Genomic DNA, 23,399 nt, shown 5'->3' with positions numbered 1-23,399 from the left:
TAATTTCTTTGTGACACAAAAGATTATCTACGTTTTCGATTTAAAATAAAATATCTTTTGCTCGACAAAATAAAATAAATATTTAAACAAACTACAAATAAAATCTTTGCGGTAATAAATTAAAATTTATTACTCATCAAGAATTCTGATTACCAAAATAAATTATTAATTTGCTACATTTAATAAATAAATAATCTTTACAGGTTTGAATAAAACTCTCGGATTAAAGAAAAGTATCAATTATACAATGTTGATAAATTATTGCTGCAAAGAGTTTATTTTTGATTAATAAAGAAAAATTTTCGGTCAAATTATGCTGTTACCAAGGACGCCGACTGTACAACCACCCCCCTCGGTCAGTTCAGCTAACAACCCCACTGATCTCTTACACTTCCCCACTATATCGGGCGCGGCAATCGCAAGTACGAGTGCAATAGACGATCTCGTTGGGCTTATGCAGGAAGACGACGTACATATCAGCACTACATTTACTCAAAACCGAGCTGTAAATAACCATAATAATGTCACTACCACCAGCGCGGGCGGTAATGTTCATGTTAACCCTCACAACGTTAGTGGGGTTGTACCCATCTCGGAATCTCAAAATACGACTTCCGTTGCCGTATTGCAAAACGTAGTTTCGGGACTACGGACAGAAATTGAAGCTCTGCAAGCCGAACGTCAACATTTGCTTCGGATATCGAGTACGGTCTTGCGACCCTCAGGTACACAATTACCACCCTCAAATATTCAGCCAAATGTATCAAGCATGTAGATGCCGAGGGAATTATTTCCCGCTGCCACTGTGACGTCACAAGCACCAAACACTCTCCCCACCAGCTACGTCAATTCATACCCACATGCATTTATCCCGGCAACGTAAGCGAGCGGGCAGCATCCCGCCATGTCTAGCTTACCTGCGCGTGAACCGTACGCGCACTCGATGGTCACACCACCAATTCATACGTTACCGCCACATATGAATTTTTAGCCGTCGCTCCCATACACATACACACAAGCACACAGCAGTAATAATGTACCAGCATATGCGAACATCAACGCACAAGCCCTATTGCCGTCCACATACCCATAAACACAGCCATCAGCGTGGTATAACACGTACACAATGTCAGCGGGAAATTCAAACACGAGCGGTTCAAATTCTATGCGACTATACGATCTCAGTCGTCTTGTCAAATCTTGGGGTGTCTCGTTTCCTTCTCGTGATCGATCTTCCCCTATCGATGCAAGGAAATATTTAAAATTAATTGAGCAGCGGATGGTTAGTAATGAAATTTCGTTCGAAAACTTCCACGCAGTCGTAACCAACACTTTCAACGGCGACGTCCTGGAATGGTACTATTACAACGAGCATTTATTTCACAGCTGGGCAGCGTTCCGAGAATAATTTAAAATTTGGCAAGTTCAACAAACAGATGAACCGGTACTGCAGGGGATTTACTCGGCCAAACAAAGCAACGACGAGACAAGAGTTGCATTTATTAATCGGATGCAAAGTGAATTTGCAAAATTAGAAGACCCGTTACCGCAAACAAAGCAAATTCGAATTATAACTTCGAGATTTAACCCCCATTTTTTACAAAAATTTTCGGATACGACCATAATGACGTACGCGAAATTGTACACATGGATCAGTGCTTGGCACTCAACGGCTGATACATTGAACTCTCACTTTAAAATTCATAAAGAAAATAACAGTAGAATTAAAACGCGTACTCAAGTAAATTCTATCAAAGATTCAGAAATAGACCAACTAAACAGTATGGAAACTGCACAGTCATCTATTTCACCCCCCGGTAATAATAATTTTTCAAATAATGATTCCAATAGAAATAATTTTAATAGAAACAATAATTTTAATAGAAATAATAATTTTAATAAAAATAGAAATTTCAATAAAAATAGAAATTTCAATAAAAATAGAAATTTCAATAATTTTAAAAACATGCGAAACCCGGTACAATCTGATCCACATTTCAAAAATCCAAATTCCGAGTCTTCTATTTTACTAAGCAACTTTGAGTCTATGATGAAAACTATTCTAGAAAAATTAGATCAAACTACTGTTAATACGTCACCGGGAAAAGTCAGTCCACCCCCAATATCACCAAATATTACACCAAAAGCTCCTGTCTGCGGTCGTTGTGGGAGAATTGGTCATGTTTCTGAAGTTTGTTGTGGGCCCGTAACCGATGAGTTATGTATTAAAGCGGGATTGCCTCTCCGTCTCCAAAAAACGCGTAAGCGCCCTGGTAGACATTAATCACGTTACCAGGGCTTCTGAGTCAACAGATAAACTGAATAAGCCAACTGAAATTAATAACGACACACTTGAGCCGTCTAAATTAAATCCCGACGCGCCTGAATTTATGATCAGCAACGGAAAATTCTTTTTAAATTATCCTATATCCCGGGAAAAAATCAGCATGCATGATCATGCCTGAGCAGGCTCAAATCTCATGCATGATCAGGCCTGAATTTTGGCCAGACATGAACAGGTATGATTTTGCCTGAGCAGTCATGATCATGCATGATTCTGCCTGAGAAGTCATGATCGTGCCCAGTCATGCATGATCAGACCTGGATTTAGGCCAGGCATGATCATGCATGACCATACATTATCATGCATGACCATACATTATCATGCATGACCATTAGGGTGGGCCGAAAATACGCTTTTTTTAAATTTTCATTATTAATACCAAAAATATTTTTCTTTGTACAAAAAAAAAATTTTTCGGAAAACAAAAAAAATTTTAGGTCGATATCTAAGGCTCGCCAAATCCCGCTAAAGTTAGAAGTTGTTTAAAAATTTTTTTCCAACTTATTTTGATCGGAAATTTAATTCTCTACATAAAAGTTCCTATAATAAAATATCGTAAAGTTGATAGTTACTGAGATAATTGCAATTTTGTTCTAAAAAATATAATTTTTCAAGATATTATCACTTTTTCAGGGTAAAATATGAATTTTATCACATAAATTTCATTGAAAATCAAATTTCTTACAAAATTGGCGTTCTGGTAAAAACTTGAAATTTATAGTTATTCAGAAACTGGCAATTTTATGTTTAGATAGTCACATTTTTCGTTATTTGGTGGTTTTCACCAAGAATTGCTATTTTCTTTGTATCTATCAAATTTGAATAAATTTTCATTAGGTCTGTTTTGTAAAAAATTAAATTTCCTACGAAATTTTTATGATAAAATTAATTTTTTACCCTGAAAAAGTAATAATATCTTGAAAAATTTCATTTTTTAGAGCAAAATTGCAATTATCTGAGTAACTATCAACTTTACGTGATTTTATTATAGGACCTTTTTTGTAGAGAATTAAATTTCCGATCAAAATGGGTTGGAAAAAAAATTTTAAACAACTTCTAACTTTAGCGGGATTTGGCGAGCCTAAGATATCGACCTAAAATTTTTTTTGGTTTCCGAAAAATTTTTTTTTTGTACGAGGAATAATATTTTTGGTATTAATAACGAAAATTTAAAAAAAGCGGATTTTCGGCCCACCCTAATGACCATACATTATCATGCATGATCATACATTATCATGCATGATCTTCCCTGAGCAGGCATATGATTTTATAATCTGTGATTCCTCTCGAGCACGTTTGGTCGTATTTAAATATTGGCTGCTTATGAAAAATACGATCAGGCATTCCCATACATGAGCACGCGTTATTATGCATGCACATGCATTCCCATAGCTTATTTATTTGAAAGATGTTGCTGTAAGTATTAGAAACTAAGGTATATAATTAATCGTACTATACAAATGATAGAGAGTAATTTATCAATTTTCATTGGTTCTTTTATTTTGAACTATCATTAAAAACTGTTTTTAACATATTATTCACTTAATGCATTAAACAATTAATATTTATGAATACAAATTGTTTTTTTATTTATTTAACTATTAATATGTTTAGTTTTCCACTATAATTAAATGATGTATTACCGTACGATAGACGGTGTGGCTCAATAAGTTATAGATCAAATTGAATGGAATATAGTATAGTGCCGGATAGCTCAACTGGTAGAGCACTCGGCGTGATACCGAATTGGTCTGGGTTCGATTCCCAGTTCGGGCTATCTATATTTTTCTCAATTTATCTATAAATTGTCTTATTGAGAGGTTTGCATGTTTAGGTTTCCACTACATTTAAATGGGTTTCCACTATATATAAAAAACTCGAGATACAATGATTTCTAACGTAAGTCATGAGCAAGCCTGATCTAGAATGAATCATGCATGATCATGCTTGATCACAAATGAGTTATACATGATCAAGTATGAACCATGTATGGTCATGCATGACAGAGCATGCTCAATCATGACCTTTCCTGATAAATAATACCTCTGTAGACAATTATTCATAACGTAAGTTATGAGCAAGTCTAATCTAGAATGAGCCATGCATGATCATGCTTGATCACCAATGAGTCATGTCTGGCCATGAATGAGTTATGCATGATCAAGTATGAACCATGCATGGTCATGCATAATAGAGCATGCTCAAGCATGACCTTTCCTGATGGATAATATCTCTGGATACAATTATTTCAAACTTAATGCATGCGCAAGCTTGATCTAGAATGAGTCATGCATGATCATGCTTGATCATGAATGAGTCATGCCTGGCCATGAATGAGTCATGCAGGATCAAGCCTGAATTATGCATGAATCATGCACGATCAGGCACAAATCATGCATGAATCCTGCATGATCATACATGATCATGCATGGTGATTTTTTCCCGGGATCGCTTCGGATGCTCCAAAATTGGTCGGTAACGTTTCGGAAAATCCCAACATTGATTTAATTGATTTCACAACTCCTCTCGACCAAATTACTGACAAACTGGCAGATGCAGAGTCCAATTGGGAGACGAGTTCTGAAGCGTCACAGCAAATTCGAAATGTCAAAACACCAAAAATTAAAAATCCGATAAAAACTCTAAAATCTAAAATTAAAAAATCCATAAATCCGTCGCGTAATTCTAAAAATGAAACTAATAAAAATCAACTTAAATCATTACTTAAAATTGCATTACTAGACTGTGAAATCGACGAATGGCAACGACAAACTGTCACAAAGTTTGAGACTGACTCAGAGACAGACGATACCCCTCTCTGTGATCTAAGGGAAGATATTAGTCCTTTATATGACTCAGAGATTGATGAGTATCGCTCTGATTCCAGTGAAGAAATTGCCCATGCCCCAAAAATTATGATACAAATGGATGCAGACAATACCCAAAGTACATTACTACCGATGCTCAGTAATGATAATAAAGCCGGTCATATGACGTCCTCAGCAAGCCTCAAAGCACCGTCAACAGTCAGCCGCATGATCGCTAAAATTTCCATTGGCAAATACGAACTTGAAGCGTTACTGGACAGTGGGAGTGAGCGCAGCTATATTTCTGAGATTGCTTATGAACAAATCAAAGAAAATCAGCTGCAAGATCTCACGCCTGATCCCACTAGCACTCATGGGGTAACGATGGCTAACTCCAAGTTCACGCAAACACGCGGTGGAGCGCCATTTAAACTAAAACTTGACGGTCACGATATCATTACTTGGTTGAGTGTCTTATCTGAATTATCTACTCCAGTTATTCTTGGTCTTGATTTCCGGCAGCTAGCAGATATTCAAGTAAATTCCAAGGAGAATACTTTGAAATTAAATACCAGTAATGTTTTTCATTCATTTTTCTCTCGGTCTGGATTTACTAATCTCGCAACATTGAACGCATTATCTTCAGCTGAACGTGATGATCTTGAGAAATTTTCAACAACTGAATTTGGGAAAGACAAACAAGTTCAGTTGGGTCTAACACACGTGGTTCAACATCGTATCGAACTAATAGATGACACGCCAGTGCGTACCAAACCTTATCGTAGAAGTCCTCCAGTAATGAAAGCGATGCATGACAGAGTAGACGAGCTACTCGCGAAGGGTTATATTCAGCCTTCGAATTGTGCTTGGGCAAGTTCACCGGTAATGGTACCGAAAAAAAACAATACTTGGCGCATGTGCATCGATTACCGGCCACTTAATAAAGTCACGAAAAAATCCGTTTATCCGTTACCGATTATGCACCGCATCTTATCAAGTCTTCAAGGTGCTAAAGTAATTTCGGTACTTGACGTCAGTGACGCTTTCCATCATGTCTTGGTAGAGCCAAATAGCCGTCAATATACAGCATTTTGCGTAGATGGACGAGGTTTATTTGAATGGATGCCATTTGGTCTTACAAATGCCCCCAGCACTTATCAAGAAGTCTCGGATACGGTACCACGAGATATTGTTGAGTCGTTAAAAACACAATTTTCTCACATTGAAGCTGAAAATAAAATTTTTGCTTATTTCGACGACTGGATAATTACACCGGCACACAAAAAAAATTAAGTAGAATGTGCATTTGACCGGACCTACCTACGGGTACGTATTTTGGTCTGCTGAATCCGAATTCGAGGTCAGTTTGACCCCTACACCCTCGAAATTTCGAAAAAACTTCAAAAAACCGTAAAAATGATGAAAATTGGCAGTTTTAATGATAAAAAAATGTTTTGAAACTAAACTAAGCGTGATTTTTATGTAATTCGATCCGCTGAATATGAATCAAAACTTTATTGAGACCACGAGCCATTTTAAATGTTAAAAAATCACACAAAACTCTCAAAAATTCCGAAAAAATATAGTTTTCATGATAAAAAAACTTCTTCTGGTCCAATTCAGATAAAATTTTATATCTTTTGATGTCTTTAATTCGCATTTTAATTTTTTTAGTCTATTCACCCTCTAAAGCTGGAAAAATTCGAAAAAATTGTAAAAATTACCATCCATAACAGAAAAAAAATTGATTGAACATGATTTAATGCCTAAAATAAATACTCTATAACGTAGATATATCAAATAACTTGAAATCTGTGAAAAACACAAGACATAAAAAGATAGAAAGAAATGATTTTTACGAATCCTAAACTTTCCTTCGTTTGTATCGCACTCTTATATCCTTAAATGATCTTCGTAGTGGATTCCTCTTTCGTTTACGATTTTCTTCGGGTACTTCTCTTTTTAACATCCAACAAAAATCTGCCATCATGTTAACACTCCAATTTTCTTGGTATCTACTCTCTATTTCACTGATGTCTTGGTGAAAACGTTCTCCCTGTTCTTCAGTATAGTCTCTACAATTAGTAATTCTTCATAAATTTGTTTGATCTTATCAGATAACGATCTTCGATTCCTTTCCAAATTGAATTCTCCACAAATGTAACAAAATGAATCAGGACTTTTATTACACAGATGAGAATTACTCCTTGTAATAGTATACTCTCCAGTAGCCAAGTTTCCCACTTCTGAAGAGCTGCAGTCGCTTGATGACGACGCCTGCAAGCCTGCTTTCTCACCCTGACCAGACGCCGATACTGGGGCTTCGACTCCGTGCACGGTAAAGTACTTATCACTTGTACCTGCCATGACGGCACACACCCCGTTAACCCAGGGACTCTGCCAGATGGTTCTGTTGCCCACAGTCACCACGTGGAGGTGCCCTGGTAACAGGCACAAGCAATTAAGTCTTCAAAAGTCAAAAACGACAGTAAAAAAACCAAAAAAATTACTTTTTTCGGAATTTTGGAAGGTTTGTGTGATTTTTTTACATTAAAAACGGCTCGTGGTCTCAATAAAGTTTCGATTCATATTCAGCGGATCGAAATACATGAAAATCACGCTTAGTTTAGTTCCAAAAAATTTTTTTTATCATTAAAACTGCCGATTTTCATCATTTTTACAGTTTCTCGAAGTTTTCTCGAAATTTCGAGGGTGTAGGGGTCAAACTGACCTCGAATTCGGATTCAGCGGACCAAAATACGTACCCGTAGGTAGGTCCGGTCAAATGCACATTCTACTTAATTTTTTTTGTGTGCCAGTGTTATCAGTGATGACTTAAAAGAACACAAAATTCTTCTTTAAGCTGTCTTTGAAAGCTTCCGCAAGGCTGGAATAAAGATGAATGAAGAAAAAAGTCATTTTGGATGCTCTGAAGTTCATTTTCTAGGCTTCATGATCAATGAAAAGGGTTTGAAACCCGATCCAGCTCGATTGGAACCGATTGCAGACTATAAGCGACCTACCAACCGTGAGGAACAGAGAAGATTTAATGGATTAGTTAACTGGTACCATAAACATCTTAAAAATGTTGCACAAGATTAAGGTCCTTTGAACAAGTTGACGAGTATTCGAGTTCCGTGGGCATGGACAGATGTCGAAGAAAAAGCTTTTGTGAAACCGAAAGAAGCTCTGTTAAAAGCTGCAACACTGTCACTACCACGTCCAAACTTGCCTTATCGTTTATATACTGATGCCAGCAACACCGGGTTAGGATCTGTTTTAACTCAGTACGATCCAAAACTCGATCGGGAAAATTTGATTATCTGTTTAAGTCGACCGTTGAACACAGCAGAAATGAATTACACGACAACAGAGAAAGAATATCTTGCTGTCGTGTGGTCCTTACGGAAATTACGCAGTTACATCGAGAGTTTACCAGTCACGGTTTATACCGATCATTCCGCATTGAAATGGCTTCACTCGCTAAAAGATCCGGCAGGTAGATTAGCCAGATGGGCTATTAACATTTCTGTTTACGATATTGAAGTTGTCCACTATCGGGGTACACAAAATTAAGCTCCAGATGCACTTTCACGTCGATATGAAGAACCAAAGACCACTGATTTACTTGTTTCAGATTCCAATCCTTCATTGCTGTGCGTAATTGCGCAAAATTCCGTTTGGTATGATAAAAAAGTCCACGTTGTTCAATAATACCCTGATAATTGTCGCGAGTGGAAATACGAGAATGATAAATTGTATTTCTATCGCCCATTAGCTATCAAGGAAATATTGGGTGAATTAAATCCTTGGAAAATCGTTTTAACTGAGCCAGAAATCCGTCCAGCTATCGAGAAAGCCCACTGCAAAGCCCAATCAGGCCATCTCGGGATCGATAAAACTTACCAACGGAGACGGCATAATTTTTACTGGCCAGGAATATTTAAAGATGTTGCATCTGTAGTATTGGAAAATAGGAGTAAGAGACAAGTTTGATGTTTACAGTATATTTAAGTTTATTGAAATTCCAAAAACACAAAACGTTATAATGGTTCACAAAAATGAAAAGGTTCTAGGCACGTCTTAGCCAATTGCTGGTTAAAAACCTTCTGCCTGACCCAGGTTAACTCTCATTCATCCTTTCATCCTGCACTCTTGCACTCTGTACCTACGCCCCCACTCTCTGTCTTGACAATCCCAAGACGCATATCTTAGGTCTAACACACTTTCTCTCTCACACGCACATTTTATTTCTCTAAACGTAACGTAAAGTTCTTACATCCTAAATATCAAAACTCATAACATATTATCTTAAAAGGAAACTTAGACTTAAACAGGAACCTTCAGAAAAACGAGCATACTCTTTTTTTTTTATACTACACATCTTACGTCTCAGCTTGTGAGACTTGTATAACGACTAAAAGTGACCAGACAAAACCGCAAGGATATATCGGAACGAGACCACCAACCCAACCTTGGTCCATTATCTCGATTGACACCATCGGCCCATATACTCTTTCAACTATGGGGAATCAATATGCTCTCGTTATTGAAGATTTGTACACTCGCTATCTCGAAATTTTTCCCTTGAAACAACAATCGGGTAAAATTATAAAACATCACCTGACGGCTGTCTTTAATCATTGGGGTCCTCCTTGTCAAATTGTTTTAGATAATGGCAAAGAATTTCTAAACAAAGACATAATTAATTTAATCAGTCAATTTAATATAAAATTCACACCAACCCCTATCGGTCGCCCTTGCGCAAATCCCGTTGAACGCTGCAATCGTACGATTAAACCCATGATTGTCGCGTTCACTAGTAAAAATCAATAAGACTGGGATGAACATCTCGATGATTTAAAATTCGCGTATAATACCTCGGTACACACTGCTTTAGGTGTGTCACCATTCTATTTGAATCACGGACGTGACGCACGACTGATTAACGATACCGATCCCCTTGAAAATCTAGACGTATCTGACGTTACCGTTTGGCAAGCCCGAATGGACCGTGCGATTGAATTAAGACATTTTGTTGAGCAAAATATGTTGAAAGCTCGGGACCGCACGCGTAAACAATATAAACAAAAATTTTCTGATACCCCAATAGACTTAAAAATCGGTGATGAAGTTTACTACTTAAATAAAAAATTGAGTAAAAAAGTGGATGGTTACGGTGCTAAATTAGCACCAAAATATTCGGGACCCGCCATTGTCTCTAAAATTTTAAGTCCTCTAGTAGTTCATGTACAAGATGATGCCGGTAACGAGATTGGCACATATTATTACAATGACTTAAAAATTCCTAGACGGTCTCGAAGACGTCACTGATTACTTTCGATATATTTCAGATCACTCATCATGAAAGTCAAGTCATTTGGAGATTCAGGATCAAATACTGAAGTCTCAGTTTATGAGTCTGAGAGTGAAGTGTCTGGCCTTGAAGTACCATCAACTCATTCAGCCACACCATCATCTGATTCATTACCACACTCACTAAACATTACATCAGAATTACCATCTACTGCTGAAACAACCTCATCGATTTCGTCACCGGCTGCACCGGTCATTACAACAACAGTCGCACCATCACTAGCGTGGTCAACTGGATCAGCATCATTCGCTGGGTCTCGAACTTCGTTGCCGCCATGGCAAACTACGACTGGTCTGGAGTTCAATCGGCCATCGTCAGTATTATACGCACCAAGGCCTGTTACAACACCTACGTCAGTGATAGTCGAAACACTGACCAAATTCATGAAAGATGAATTTAGCAAACTCCATACCCGCATTGATCGTGCTACAAGCCAGCGTTTTACGGCCACGTCAACATCATTTGGGGTATCAAGGCTCAATACTCAGTGGATGGAGCGCATTGATGAGAAACTTGAAGACCTCCAGATAATCATACAAACCAACACCGAGCAGGTTGCAGACCTACAGACACAGCTGGAATCATTAAAACCACCTCCAACTGTTCCCGAATCAAGTTCGATTGCTCACCTCATGGCCCAACTTCAACAGTTATCGGAGCAAGTCCAGCAAAGTCAGCAGATAATCTCTGAACTTAAGCTGCCAAGTCCGGAAGTATTCATGCAGAAGCTTCAAACCGTCACCGTACAAACACCACCAATCATCAAAGAAATCAGCTGTCAGACAACACAGACACAGGCTACAACTTCTACTACAGCCCAAGTGGAGTATGATATTGATACTACTTCAAATAATAAATCAGTTTTACCTCTACTGGCTCAACAATCGTCAGCGTATGGTCAAAATCCTGGACTTAAAATCCTTGAGGGCGCTTATCAACGTCCATCACCAGAAAATGCCCGATTTCCACCATCATCGCTGCTTGCCCGGAGAATGGCGCGTCAGGAGTTGACCGAGAAGGAAGTGACGACATTGCGAGCTTCAAGTGCTATTCCTAAGGACATCAGGACCAAAATCCAAATGGTAACGTTCGCCAATTCGTTACCGTATTCCCAGACGACTGCAGCTCCAAAGTTCAGGTCCCACTGCAACCAAAAGAGGACTACCAACAATTTTTGTCTAGCATAAAAACTGTACCATCGCCAAATCCTACCGCAGCGGCTCAAGATACATCACAACAAGTCGTAATCCACAACGGTCTTCACTTTATAGATTTTAACACCTTCTGCGAAGCCATTGAAAAAATCTGCGTCACCGTCAAGCCTCGTGTATGCCACACCAAGCTCAGAGAGTCATGGACACAAACGGTAACGACGCAAGCTCAATCGCTATATATCACGAACGCGTGTCAAAATTGTTGGCAACGGGATCATAAAATTGCTGAATGCCAGTTACCATGGCGGCCTGACATGTGTCATGTCTGCTATCAAGACCAAGTAACAACGGCAACGTGTTTCCGTCCCCATGATAAACAGTACAAAGACTATATTCGGGGACACTGTCAAGGTTGCGGCATCCCAAGCCAATTGTTCGATCCATACTACAACGCTTGTAATCGAAGATATCCGGGGTATAAGGACTGGATCTCAGCGAAATACAGCCAAGAGGAAGTAGAACAGTTTCACCGGAGTCACCTGCGAGCAACTGAAAAATTTGAATAAAATTACTTACTTTACGTTACCGATTTAGATGTAAATCTAAATGAAATTACACACATTAAATCACATCCATCTCATTAATTCATTTAATTATTGCCAATTGTAATAACTTTCATTTACAGCTTCGAGTCCTGTGGCAGTTGGCAGATAAATTACAAAAAAAAAAATTTTTTTTACAGCCTAGAGGCTGCTGGAAATTAAATATTTCAAATGATATTTTTTGTATTTAGCATTAAGTCAAAATATTTTACAAATTATTTTTTTTTTTGTTCATAAGTTAGGAATAATTATTGATCCAGGTCGAGGTCCGAGGATTGAGGTGGGCCTGAAATTGAGTGGCTGGACTCAGAAATTTGATCACAGTACTCCCAGCGGCTTGCGATCGATCTGAAAATTTCATATTGGCAATCTACTTGCACAACTGGCGATTGACCTGCACTTTTAAAATAACTGGCATATAACTTGCATTACTGGTGCTAGACCAGTAATTTTCTTTACTTTCTATCTGGCAGTATTCCTGCAATTAAAGAATTTTTTTTCAATGCTGGCCAGTCACTTGCAATCCCCGGGCGATTTATTCGCACTGTTGTAAATAATTTGATGTAAATATTTTTTCTATTATTATTTTGTATTATTATTACAGTCGGACAACCCAGACGGAAGTCCAAAAGGGTAACCTTGGCTTGGTAGGAGGGATTGAGACAATGTGAATTGTCTTCATCGTCCTCAGCCTTGCGGTTCCCGTTTTTATCCGTCTCATTGCCGTCTGATATTGTATGTTATAGTGCTGTGGTCACATGACGAATTATCACGTCGACGCATGTCTGTCAGGAGGAAGTGGGGACAGTCCCGAAGCTGGTCCTACGCCCAAAATTATTGGCACTCACTTCGATCCTGGATCAATTAGCGTTCAGACGTCTTTATTATAGTTATTTAGTATCGATTATTAATCAGGCAATTGTACTTGCAATATTTACATATTTTATATTCTGTAAACCTTATTTTCCTTCCTGGCAATTAACTTGCTAAGTAATACTTTTATTGTTTATTAGTTAGTAATTATAATTAAATTTAAGTATATTGAAAACTTTATACGTTACCGGCGACATACTCGCGGTAATAATATTAGAATTAAGAAATAAAGTCAGTGTATTAATTGGCGTTATTACACGTGGCCACTGATTGAATACCCAGCGATCAAACTAGGACCATAATTGTACTTTGCGAAAACTTCACTGTAAGTAAATGAACTTTCGTTACGATTGGCAATAAACTTGCGTAATTCTAGAAAATTAATCCTTTACATTATACATTGCCTTCTGTTCAATCCTTATTCTAAAAAACTGGTAAGACTACCGAATAGTTTGATTTAATGATTATAATTTGAGTTACAAATAGTAACTCGACCATTGATAAGTTCAATCTATAATTTTATAATAAGCCGTGAGGTAAGTCGATAAGCTTTTTATACGTTGCCGAGTTTGAATAAGTGCGGGTTCTTACTTTGCAAGGACCCAAGCTCATTGCTCTGACTTCTAACTAAAAATTTCGTAGAGGCCAGCCTAAGCCAGGGTTCAACCCGCGAATCCTGGTGGCTGCTGGTTAGAATCGCCAAGCAAAAAGGCGATTTGTCTCAACTTGGCTCAGTTGACAGCTCAAACTGTAAGGTAAATAAACACTAACGTCTCATATTATGACGCGTGTAGCTAGTAGACACTTATTATCTGATACAATTAATAATAAATAAAAGAAATTTGGAAATTAATTATTTTGTGAAATTAGATGCTGGTGATGAATCATAAAATGAAATGAAATTATGAGTGTAGAAAAGTATATTTTTTCTAATACTGGTAAGAAATTTTTTAAAATTATTACTGGAAATTTTTATAAAATTTTTACTGTAAAGCCGTGAGAAAAGTTAATAAAATTTTTCGTTGCCCGTTTGGATTACTGCAGTCCCTGTTCGAGCGCCAGTTAGAGACAAATCGCCTTTTTGCTTGGCGATTCTAACCAGCAGCCACTAGGATTCGCGGATTGAACCCTGGCTTAGGCTGGCCTCTACGAAATTTTTAGTTATAAGACAGAGCAATGGGCTTGGGTCCTTGCAAAGTAAGAACCCGCACTTATTCAAACTCGGCAACGTATAAAAAGCTTATCAACTTACCTCACGGCTTATTATAAAATTATAGATTAAACTTATCAATGGTCAAGTTACTATTTGTAACTCAATTTATAATTATTAAATTAAACTATATTCGGTAGTCTTACCAGTTTTTTTAAATTTTGTAAAAATCCATCACAAAAACTTATGAACTCTGTCTTTTCCGGCATTTCACTTGAAATACATCAATTGAGCACGAGATTTGAATTCTCGTGATGTGGACCAGTGAGCAACGTTCAGGACTACCAGCCAAGAGGAGCCGTGTTTGAACCCAGCAGATGCCCAGGATTTTTTTATCATTCAACGTTATTTAATCTTGTTTCAGAATTCACAACGCGTTCGCGCGGTAATAATCAAATCAAAAATTCAGTAATTCATTTTTTTTTTTTTTTTTTTTTTCAAAAATATTTTTTCCGAACCGGTAATTTTTACATCACCCATATGTCATATTGGCGTCATAGAATGTCAAACTGACATCACATTTACGTCATGTATACGTCATTAGTTTTACATCATAATCTTACGTAAAAAAACGTGAAATAATGAGTCACACCTGACTCATTCGTGACTTATATCTTACGTAAATGATGACTTAGCGTAACGTTACTCTGACGTCAAATTTACGTCAATGTGTTTACTGGGTATCACTTAATAATAGGGTATCATCCAAATTTTAATAATTTAATTAATTATGCCAATAATATTGATCAAATGTGCGTATAAAAGAAATGAAAAAAAAACGTATCTTTTTTGCATTGGAAATTTCATTCTTTTGTGATGGTCGAGATTATTTTTAACATATATTGTGTGTCGATTTGACAGTTACATATAAAAACTGTTACTTTTGTATAAAATACTATTTTTGTGTCTTAAAAAATCAAACGATTGCGACAGTTAAAGCAAGATAAATACTATGTGTTAAATTGACACACAAAAGTGTTAAAAATTCAACACTCAGAATTTTAACACACGCTTTTTTACACTTTGACAATTCGTTTTTTACTGTGCATAAACAGGTGACCCGTGTTTTGTTAAAGGGGCCCAGAAATTAAAGTAACGAGAAATTTCTGTCCGTGTAGCATAATCAGTTGAACTCACAACAGTTGAATATTTAAAGCATTCAGATTTTTAATAAAAAAATTCAAATGTTCTGAAATAATATTTGCATCCAAATTAATAAACTGAATTCGTATGCTATTACAGGATAAATGTGGAAGAACAATCTCGCTTCGTGGACCAAGAACTATTGAAGCTCAATAAAACTCAAGCTCTTATTTTGGCAATGGCTGATGATATATTGAATACAAAAAAGATGGTTGAATATAGTGTTCATCAAATTTTACTTGGAGTTGAAAATTCGATGAAAAGTGAAAGCCTCATATTTAACAATGCTCTTGATACAAATTTTAATTTTCTCGCAACGAATTTAAGCAATAGTCAAAACAATATGGAAAATAATTTGACAGATACAATTGAACGAGAAATGTCTCAGGTAAAACAAGCTTTTCTGTAATCTTTTATTATTACTATTTCTGAATTCTAACAATATTCGAAATAATTTCTAATTTTTTTACGAAGATGTGCGAAATTTCTCATAATAATTATACTTTATACAACTACAAAAAGTAAAGCAAAACTAGGGCTGCACTTGAGCCGAGACAAGACAAGATTGGAACGATCTTGTCTCGCTCTTGACACTTTCCTTCTCGTCTTGATCTCGAACTCAAAATGTAAGTCTCTTATTGATCTCGGAAATGAGTCAATTCGTTATATCGTCTTGTCATGTCTAGTCAAAACCTTGTCTTGGTCTTGAATTACTCTAAATTTTTCTTAAATTAATTTGAAATAGTTTACACAATTATATTCCATCGATTTGTATTTTATCCCTCGCGGTTTTGGAAATACCGAAATAATACCGGAATTATACGGTATAAATACTGCAAAAATATGGTATTACTCAAGTTATTTTGGCCAGTTTTTTTGCCGCATTACTACCAAAAATTTACGAAATAAATTCAGAATATTTACGGTAATAAAACAGAAAAAATACGGTATTTTAACCGCATGAAAACCATAATTATTTAGCATATTTATCGTATATTTTCGGCATTTTTGCAGCATCAAACCGTTCTACCCGAAAATAAAATTATATAAAATTTAATTTAGTTATATACAATTTTATATAATTATATATAACATTATGAAGTTATATATACAATAACTGTCATGAAAAAAAAAAAAAAAAAAAACTCGTCAACTCGTGGGCTCGATCCGGAGTCCTAACGATTCAAAGTCTGATCTGTTAACCATTTTGCCAAATCGCTTACTTAAAGGCTGATACTAATTGTATTTATATAGATACAAACTTAAGAAAATTGAAAACCTCAATTTTCCCGGATTTTTATTTTCACTCACATTCTTTTGTTTGAATAAGGAATGTGTGAACTAATAGAATAAAATAAAAAATTTTACAGTTTGCACATTTTCGATGATTTTAAATGCAGAAGCAAACAAAAAATAAAACCAAATTTTTTACAATTTTCCATTATATCAGGATAAATCTGGCAAAATCGCAGGATATCTACGGTATTGTTACCAAAAAATATACGATTTTATTATTATAAAATTATCGTATTATTACGGTTTTTATATAGCATTTTTTCGGTAAAAGTTCAGCATTTTTATAGTTTTTTTACAGCATTTTTTTGATAAAATTTCAGCATTTTTATAGTTTTTTTACAGCATATTTTTGGTAAAAGTTCGGCATTTTTATAGTTATACTACTGTAGTAATCTGGTAACTCTACAGTATAAGTACAGTAAATATATGGCATAACTACAGAAAAAAAAACTGGCCAATATAACCATATTACTACCAAATTATTACGGTAAATTTACGGCATGTGCATAAATTCCGAAAATTTACGGTATTTTTACAGCATTTGCAAAACCGCGAGGGATAATTGGGATAATTTTTAAAAATGTCTTGTATTTGTTATTAAATTTTTTCTAAATACAGATTATTTTTTTTATTATATTTTCTAACTATATTTTTTATAACTTTTACTCGCCCCAAGAAAATTTTGACTTTCCCTAAAAAATTTTTTGCATAATGAATTGAAAACGAAAATTTTCTTGGGGCGAGAAAAAATTTTCTTAAGCCAAGAAAATTTTTTTTTGGTAGAAAACGATTTTCTACACTTATTCTAAGGGCAATTATCTTGATCGAGTTCAAAGATGAGCTGAATCGGTCGATTAGTTTAAAAATTATGACTGTCAGGAATTCTTATGATTTATCGAAAAAATCAGTTTTTTACCATAAAAGTTCATATAGCTTTAAACTATCTTTTTTTTCTTAATACATTTTTTTTTTAGGTATGGCGACAGCTGAACTTGATGTATCAACAAATGAATTCAAATGGAAATATTCTGCACCAACTTCATAATCAGACTGATTTTTTTGCGAATGGAACTACGGTCACGATAAACGGAATGAATTACAAAGTAAGTTTTTTGAAAATGACAAAAAACACGTTCATTTTGAATATATTTCTTGCAGATCTCAGAAATTTCGAAAAAAATCACTGAAATTGATGGAAATTTAAACTATCTCCTCGGGCGCCTCTCAATAACTACGCAGGAGTTCAAGAAAATTAAAACTGAGTTAGGATTTGCATTAGATGACATTAACCAATACTTCAAAAAAATTTCGAAAAATGATACAGATCCCATTTAACAAAGACAAAAAAATTCTTAGATTTCCATAACTAAGGTTATATCTACAACATAAATGAATCAAGATAATAATTGAAATTCGGTTGTATATTGTTTAATAAAGCTTTAAATACAAAGCCGACTATTCAAAATATAGAAGGAATTATGTTTTAAGTTGCATAAAATAAGAACTGAATTGCGAATGAATAAAACTATGAATCACCCCATTGTTAAATATTCAATCTCTCAAGTTGATAGTGCTGTAGGATCTCAATATACATTACATACACGGATGAACATTCGATGCAAGTAGGCATTAAACTGGCTATGTCCAGAAACTGGGTGAGATAATAATCAACCTCTTCAAGTTTCCTAAAAATCCAGGTATTGACCGGTCCAATGAGCCTAAAAGTCCACCACCCCGTAAGAGCAGAGGCCCAGCGCTCTTGCCACCGTACTAGAGTCTCTTCGCATTCTGGAGTCCTTGTGTCTGTCAAAGTTCTTCGTCAGCCCACCGAGCATCCTAGATGCGTCTCAAACCCTAGGTCGATTGAAATCACACCTACGATGCCAACATGGCTGCCTCGGATACCGTTCGATAAGCACTAGCTTTCCTCAGCAGACTTCTCCGTTGTACTGATGCAAGTAGCTTACGATTTTTCTCTACTCTGAGTGTCTCTCCCGAGATCTCTACTCCGTAGAGCATGATCAAGTTCGCAACACTCATCATCTAAGCTGCAAATATACAATAACAATATGATCACTTAAAATGCAACATAAACTAAAAAATATGGGCAACGGTTGACCCTGCGGGCCAGCCCCATAACTTTCCGCTGTTTTCGAGCTCCTTGAGATCGAAAATACTCTTGCATGCAATTGTTTTGTGTTATAAGCTTTCCAAGTTCAAAAAAATTACGTTTTATGTTAAAGATTGAAAATTTAAGAATCAAAAATAATGAATGAACAAGCTTTTTTTAATTTTTATTCCCAATGATGTTCAATAAAAATAATATCCATGATGTATATGTCCTTGTCTTGTTAATACTATAATACTAAGAATTATACACGGAGAGAAATTAATTATTGTATCTACTATACAAAAATTGTAATTTTAACTATCTAAAATGGTAAAAACATTTTTCAGTGGTTATAATGATCGGTATTATAATTGAAAATAATAACAGTTACAATTGATGATGGTAACGGTTACCATTCAAAGTTGTAAAAATTCTTAACTAAGAATGTGTGCATGTGTACGTGCGTGGGTATATGTCTGCGCGTGTGTGTACATGTGGTCACGCCGGTGTGTGCGCACCCGTGTGCTTGTGTGTGTGTGCATGTTCGCGGGCGAGTGTGCGCATTTGTGCGCGCGTGTGTGTAAGTGTGCGCATGTGTGCTTGTGTGCGGGAAAGTGTGCGCATGGATGTGCGTGTGTGGGGGTAAGTGTGCGCATGTGTGCGGGTGAGTGTGTGAACCCGTATTCATGTACATGTGTGCGTGCATGTGCACGTGCGTAGATATATGTATACATGTGTGTGTGTGTGTGTGTGTGTGTGTGTGTGTGTGTGTGTGTGTGTGTGTGAAATTAATCACTTCCCCAGTTAAACAAATTACACATAGACAAGCGTCAGACTATAACGTTTATATTCTGATTTTTTATTGGCTTAGATGGTCATCATTATTTTGGCTGATAGTAACCATTGCCATCAGGTTATTAAGAATTACGATTTTTCATAATAGTAGTAATTATTTAAGATAATAACAGTTATAATTTCGGGTTATCATAAATAATTGTAAACTTTACCATATAGATGGTAGACACTACCATTCAGATTGTTTATTTAATAATTTAAATGATATTATCAATCATATAATTCAGTTTAAAAATTGTACTGTAACTTGATCCCTGTGGAAAAGCTCTCATAAATTCTGATAAGATATTGAATATTTTTTATGAGAATCTATGAGCTTCGAAAATATCTATGAGATTTAAAAAAATTCTCATATGAATTTTTATGAGAATCTATGAGTCAAAGCTTTTGATGTGTTCCTATCATGATTTCCGTACTAGATTTTTAAAAGAATGAGTAAGATTTTTTAATTTATGAGATTTTGTGACTCGAATTCCGCCAACGATTATGAGATTGAATAAGTACTTTCACTTCTATAAGATTGTTACAGTTTATTCTAATCTATTTTCAATAAGAATTGATCAGGCGAATTCCGATGTTATAATACTTACAAAATCTCAATAAGATTATTTTTTTATATGAAATTTCCAGAATTTATAAGTTTTAGTAAGAGTTATCCTAGGAGATAATATCTTATTGAATATCATAAAATATTTGTCATATTTTATGAGAAAATATTTAACATGTATTTCTTCGAAAATTTATGAGACTGAATCAGGAATCACATGGACAAATGCAGACCTTTTTCTCATAAAAATTTTATGAGAATTAGTAAGAAAATCTATAATCGAATTAACTTGTAAAAACTTAAAAGATTTAATTTTAATTTAAAAGCTATGTGATTTATGAGTTTTTGTAAGTTTTAGTTAGAAGGCTATTACTTATAAAATATTATGGAGTACTTATGAGATTTTATAAATAATTTCCATTCACATAAAATATTAATTTTATCAGATTCATTCAAAAATAATTGCTTAACTTCATTTTTTTTTTATAAGAATTTACACCAAAAATACTAATATTATCACTATTTCTTGTACTTTAAATATTTTAACTGTTCGGAGATGAGTGAAAATATAAGTTTCTATGTGATTTTTTACAAACCCAGTAATTTATCTTGCCCCATTTTTTTTTTTTTTTGGTGCATTATTTTTTTGTAGCGATATTGCATTTTTTTGGTTAAACAGAATAAAATTTCTCGGAACAAGTACTATTCTTTTCACGCAAGTTTTTTTGTATTCTCCGAACAAAATAACAAAAGTTGCTTAAGCCAAGAGAAAAAATTTCTCGGGAGAAAAGATCGATATGGAGAAGGGGAAAGTCACCGGTGCTAGGTAGCAGCAGCGGGAGTAGTTCGGTGCTCGCCACGAGATCGCGCCTACGATTTGTAGTGTCCCTGGTAAGACATTTATTTCAGAAGTGTTATATTCCAAATTTCAATACGATTTTATTCGAGTACTCCTGCGTCATTTAACAGACCAACAAGTACCTGTTTGGGTTGTACTATAGTATATCCCATAATACATCATGACTTTAATATTTAATATTAATGTTTACTTGAGTAATTTTTGATGAATAAATAAACGGATTCAATTTCATAGATTTTTCGTGAATAGATTGCTAAATATTTTCCGCGTAAATACTTATACAAATATTCTTGAGTATACATAATAGAAACTTTTTGAATTCATGCTAAAAAATTCAATCATTTAGCATATAAACTATATGGAAAATAACTGTACTCACATTAATTAATCAGTATCAAATCTTGTATGATTACTTCAGAAATCGTCTCATACAATCTTATTCATTTCCAAAATCTACTCAATTGTAAACTTTACATTTTTCGAAAACTTATAAATACTTATACTCACAATATTACAGCTTCTGTTTCTTATAGATTCTGATAATTTATATGAGAATTTTAAGAAAAAAATTTTTTGGATGCACCATCTATGAGAAAATAATTGTATCAGAATTTTTGAGATTTTTCGTGGACAAATACTGATCGTTTTCTCATAGTCAATTTTTTTTATGAGATTTTATAAGACCTTTTCCACAGGGATGGTAACTTTTACCATACAATTTTCTCCGTGTAGTAATAAAAATAATGTATTCAGACAGAAATCAATGTAAGTGATTAAAATTATTTGAATGAGTTTTGACTCAGGTGAGAGTTAAGTGAGAGGTTAATAGATAAAATATCCAAGAAAAATATTACAAACGGCGTTTTTTCAATTTTTTTGTTGATAATATTATTTCAACTAAAGAATATTACATTATGTGGTGATTGAAAATGACCATGAAGACGAAAAGTTGGTATGATTTTAAAGTTATTTTAGTACATTATATTATGATGTATCCGGAAAAAATAACATAAAATGTTATTTGTTAAGCTTTTCGATGCCGATATCTTTTCCCTGATTCAACAAAACGATTTGTGACGGTTAAAACTGTTTTAATCGTTTTGAATCATCATGAATCGTCAATTGATGATTAAAGAGGATTAAAAACGATTAAACTTTTAATAGTTTTTAATCGTCACAAATCGTTTTTTTGAATCAGGGTTGAACTAACCAACCGATTTCGACGTTCAATATAGCAATCGACGCGTTTTATTGAATTCTACAGCTGACTAGAATTCGGAATTGATCGGATTACACTGTAAAAAATCCGGAGTGAATTCGGAGTGAAATTAAATCCGAATTCACTCCGCATTCACTCCGCCACTCGGAGTTCCGGAGTTTTGAAAAAATCACTCCGCATGCGGAGTGAATTGGGAGTTTTTTTTTAGCGGAGTGATCTCGGAGTGACGCGGATTCTATTTCACTCCCAATTCACTCCGGTCCGGAGTTTTAATACTTAAATAAATTGATACTAATTTATATTAAACTGCTAAACAATGTGTGCGTGTGTGCAAATTTGTGCGTATGTGTGTTCGATTGTGTGCTTGTATGCAAATGTGTGCGTGCGTGTGTGTGCGAGTGCGCGTGTGTGCCTAAATATATATGTGCGTATGTGTGTGCATATCAGCTGATCAATTATGTAATACGCGAATTTTTACTTCGATTTTATTGAGTGGAGTTATATTTTATTAATAATATTTTCAAAAGTTCGCTCCGGAGTGAATTTCACTCCGGAGGGATTAAATTAATAAAAAATTATCTACTCCGCGAAAACTCCCCTGCGGAGTGAATTTCATTCCGAGGGGAGTGAATAATTAAAAATTCATTCACTCCGCATTCACTCCGCATTCACTCCGCATTCACTCCACATTCACTCCGGATTTAATCCGCGAATTTTTTACAGTGTAGTAAATTCAAAGATAATAAAAAACAAAAACATTTTTCACTATTTCTTTCTCCAACGTTATCTCTCGAACGTATGAACCGATTGAGATGATTGAGGTGGCAATTGACAGGTCTTATCAAACTTTAGAGTTGATTGAAATTTGTAATTGATCGACAGTCTTTTCTAAGATATTTGACAATAACTGTTTTTTACCATTTGTTTTTTCAATGATATTTCTTAAAGTAATGAATTGATTCTGGTGTTCGAGGTGACAATCAGCGTGTTTCATTGAGTTCTG

General features: G+C 35.2%; 1 protein-coding gene across 1 annotated transcript in view; it reads left to right on the top strand.

Annotated features, from left to right (window-relative positions):
- The window catches only part of LOC130671742 (uncharacterized), a 32,783-nt gene extending 10,956 nt beyond the window's left edge, over positions 1–21,827 (top strand). The window contains exons 4-6 of the mRNA XM_057475814.1: positions 15,610–15,898; positions 17,781–17,909; positions 17,965–21,827. Of these exons, the coding sequence (XP_057331797.1) occupies positions 15,610–15,898; positions 17,781–17,909; positions 17,965–18,141 (595 nt within the window). The 3' untranslated portion in view covers positions 18,142–21,827. The remainder of the gene's footprint in view (positions 1–15,609; positions 15,899–17,780; positions 17,910–17,964) is intronic.
- The last annotated feature ends 1,572 nt before the right edge of the window (positions 21,828–23,399 follow it).

Source organism: Microplitis mediator, chromosome 1 (assembly GCF_029852145.1).
Source record: "Microplitis mediator isolate UGA2020A chromosome 1, iyMicMedi2.1, whole genome shotgun sequence".
Taxonomy (NCBI): Eukaryota; Metazoa; Arthropoda; class Insecta; order Hymenoptera; family Braconidae; genus Microplitis; species Microplitis mediator.
The sequence above is the reverse complement of the archived record's forward strand: the minus strand, read 5'-3'. Positions and strand labels throughout refer to the sequence as shown.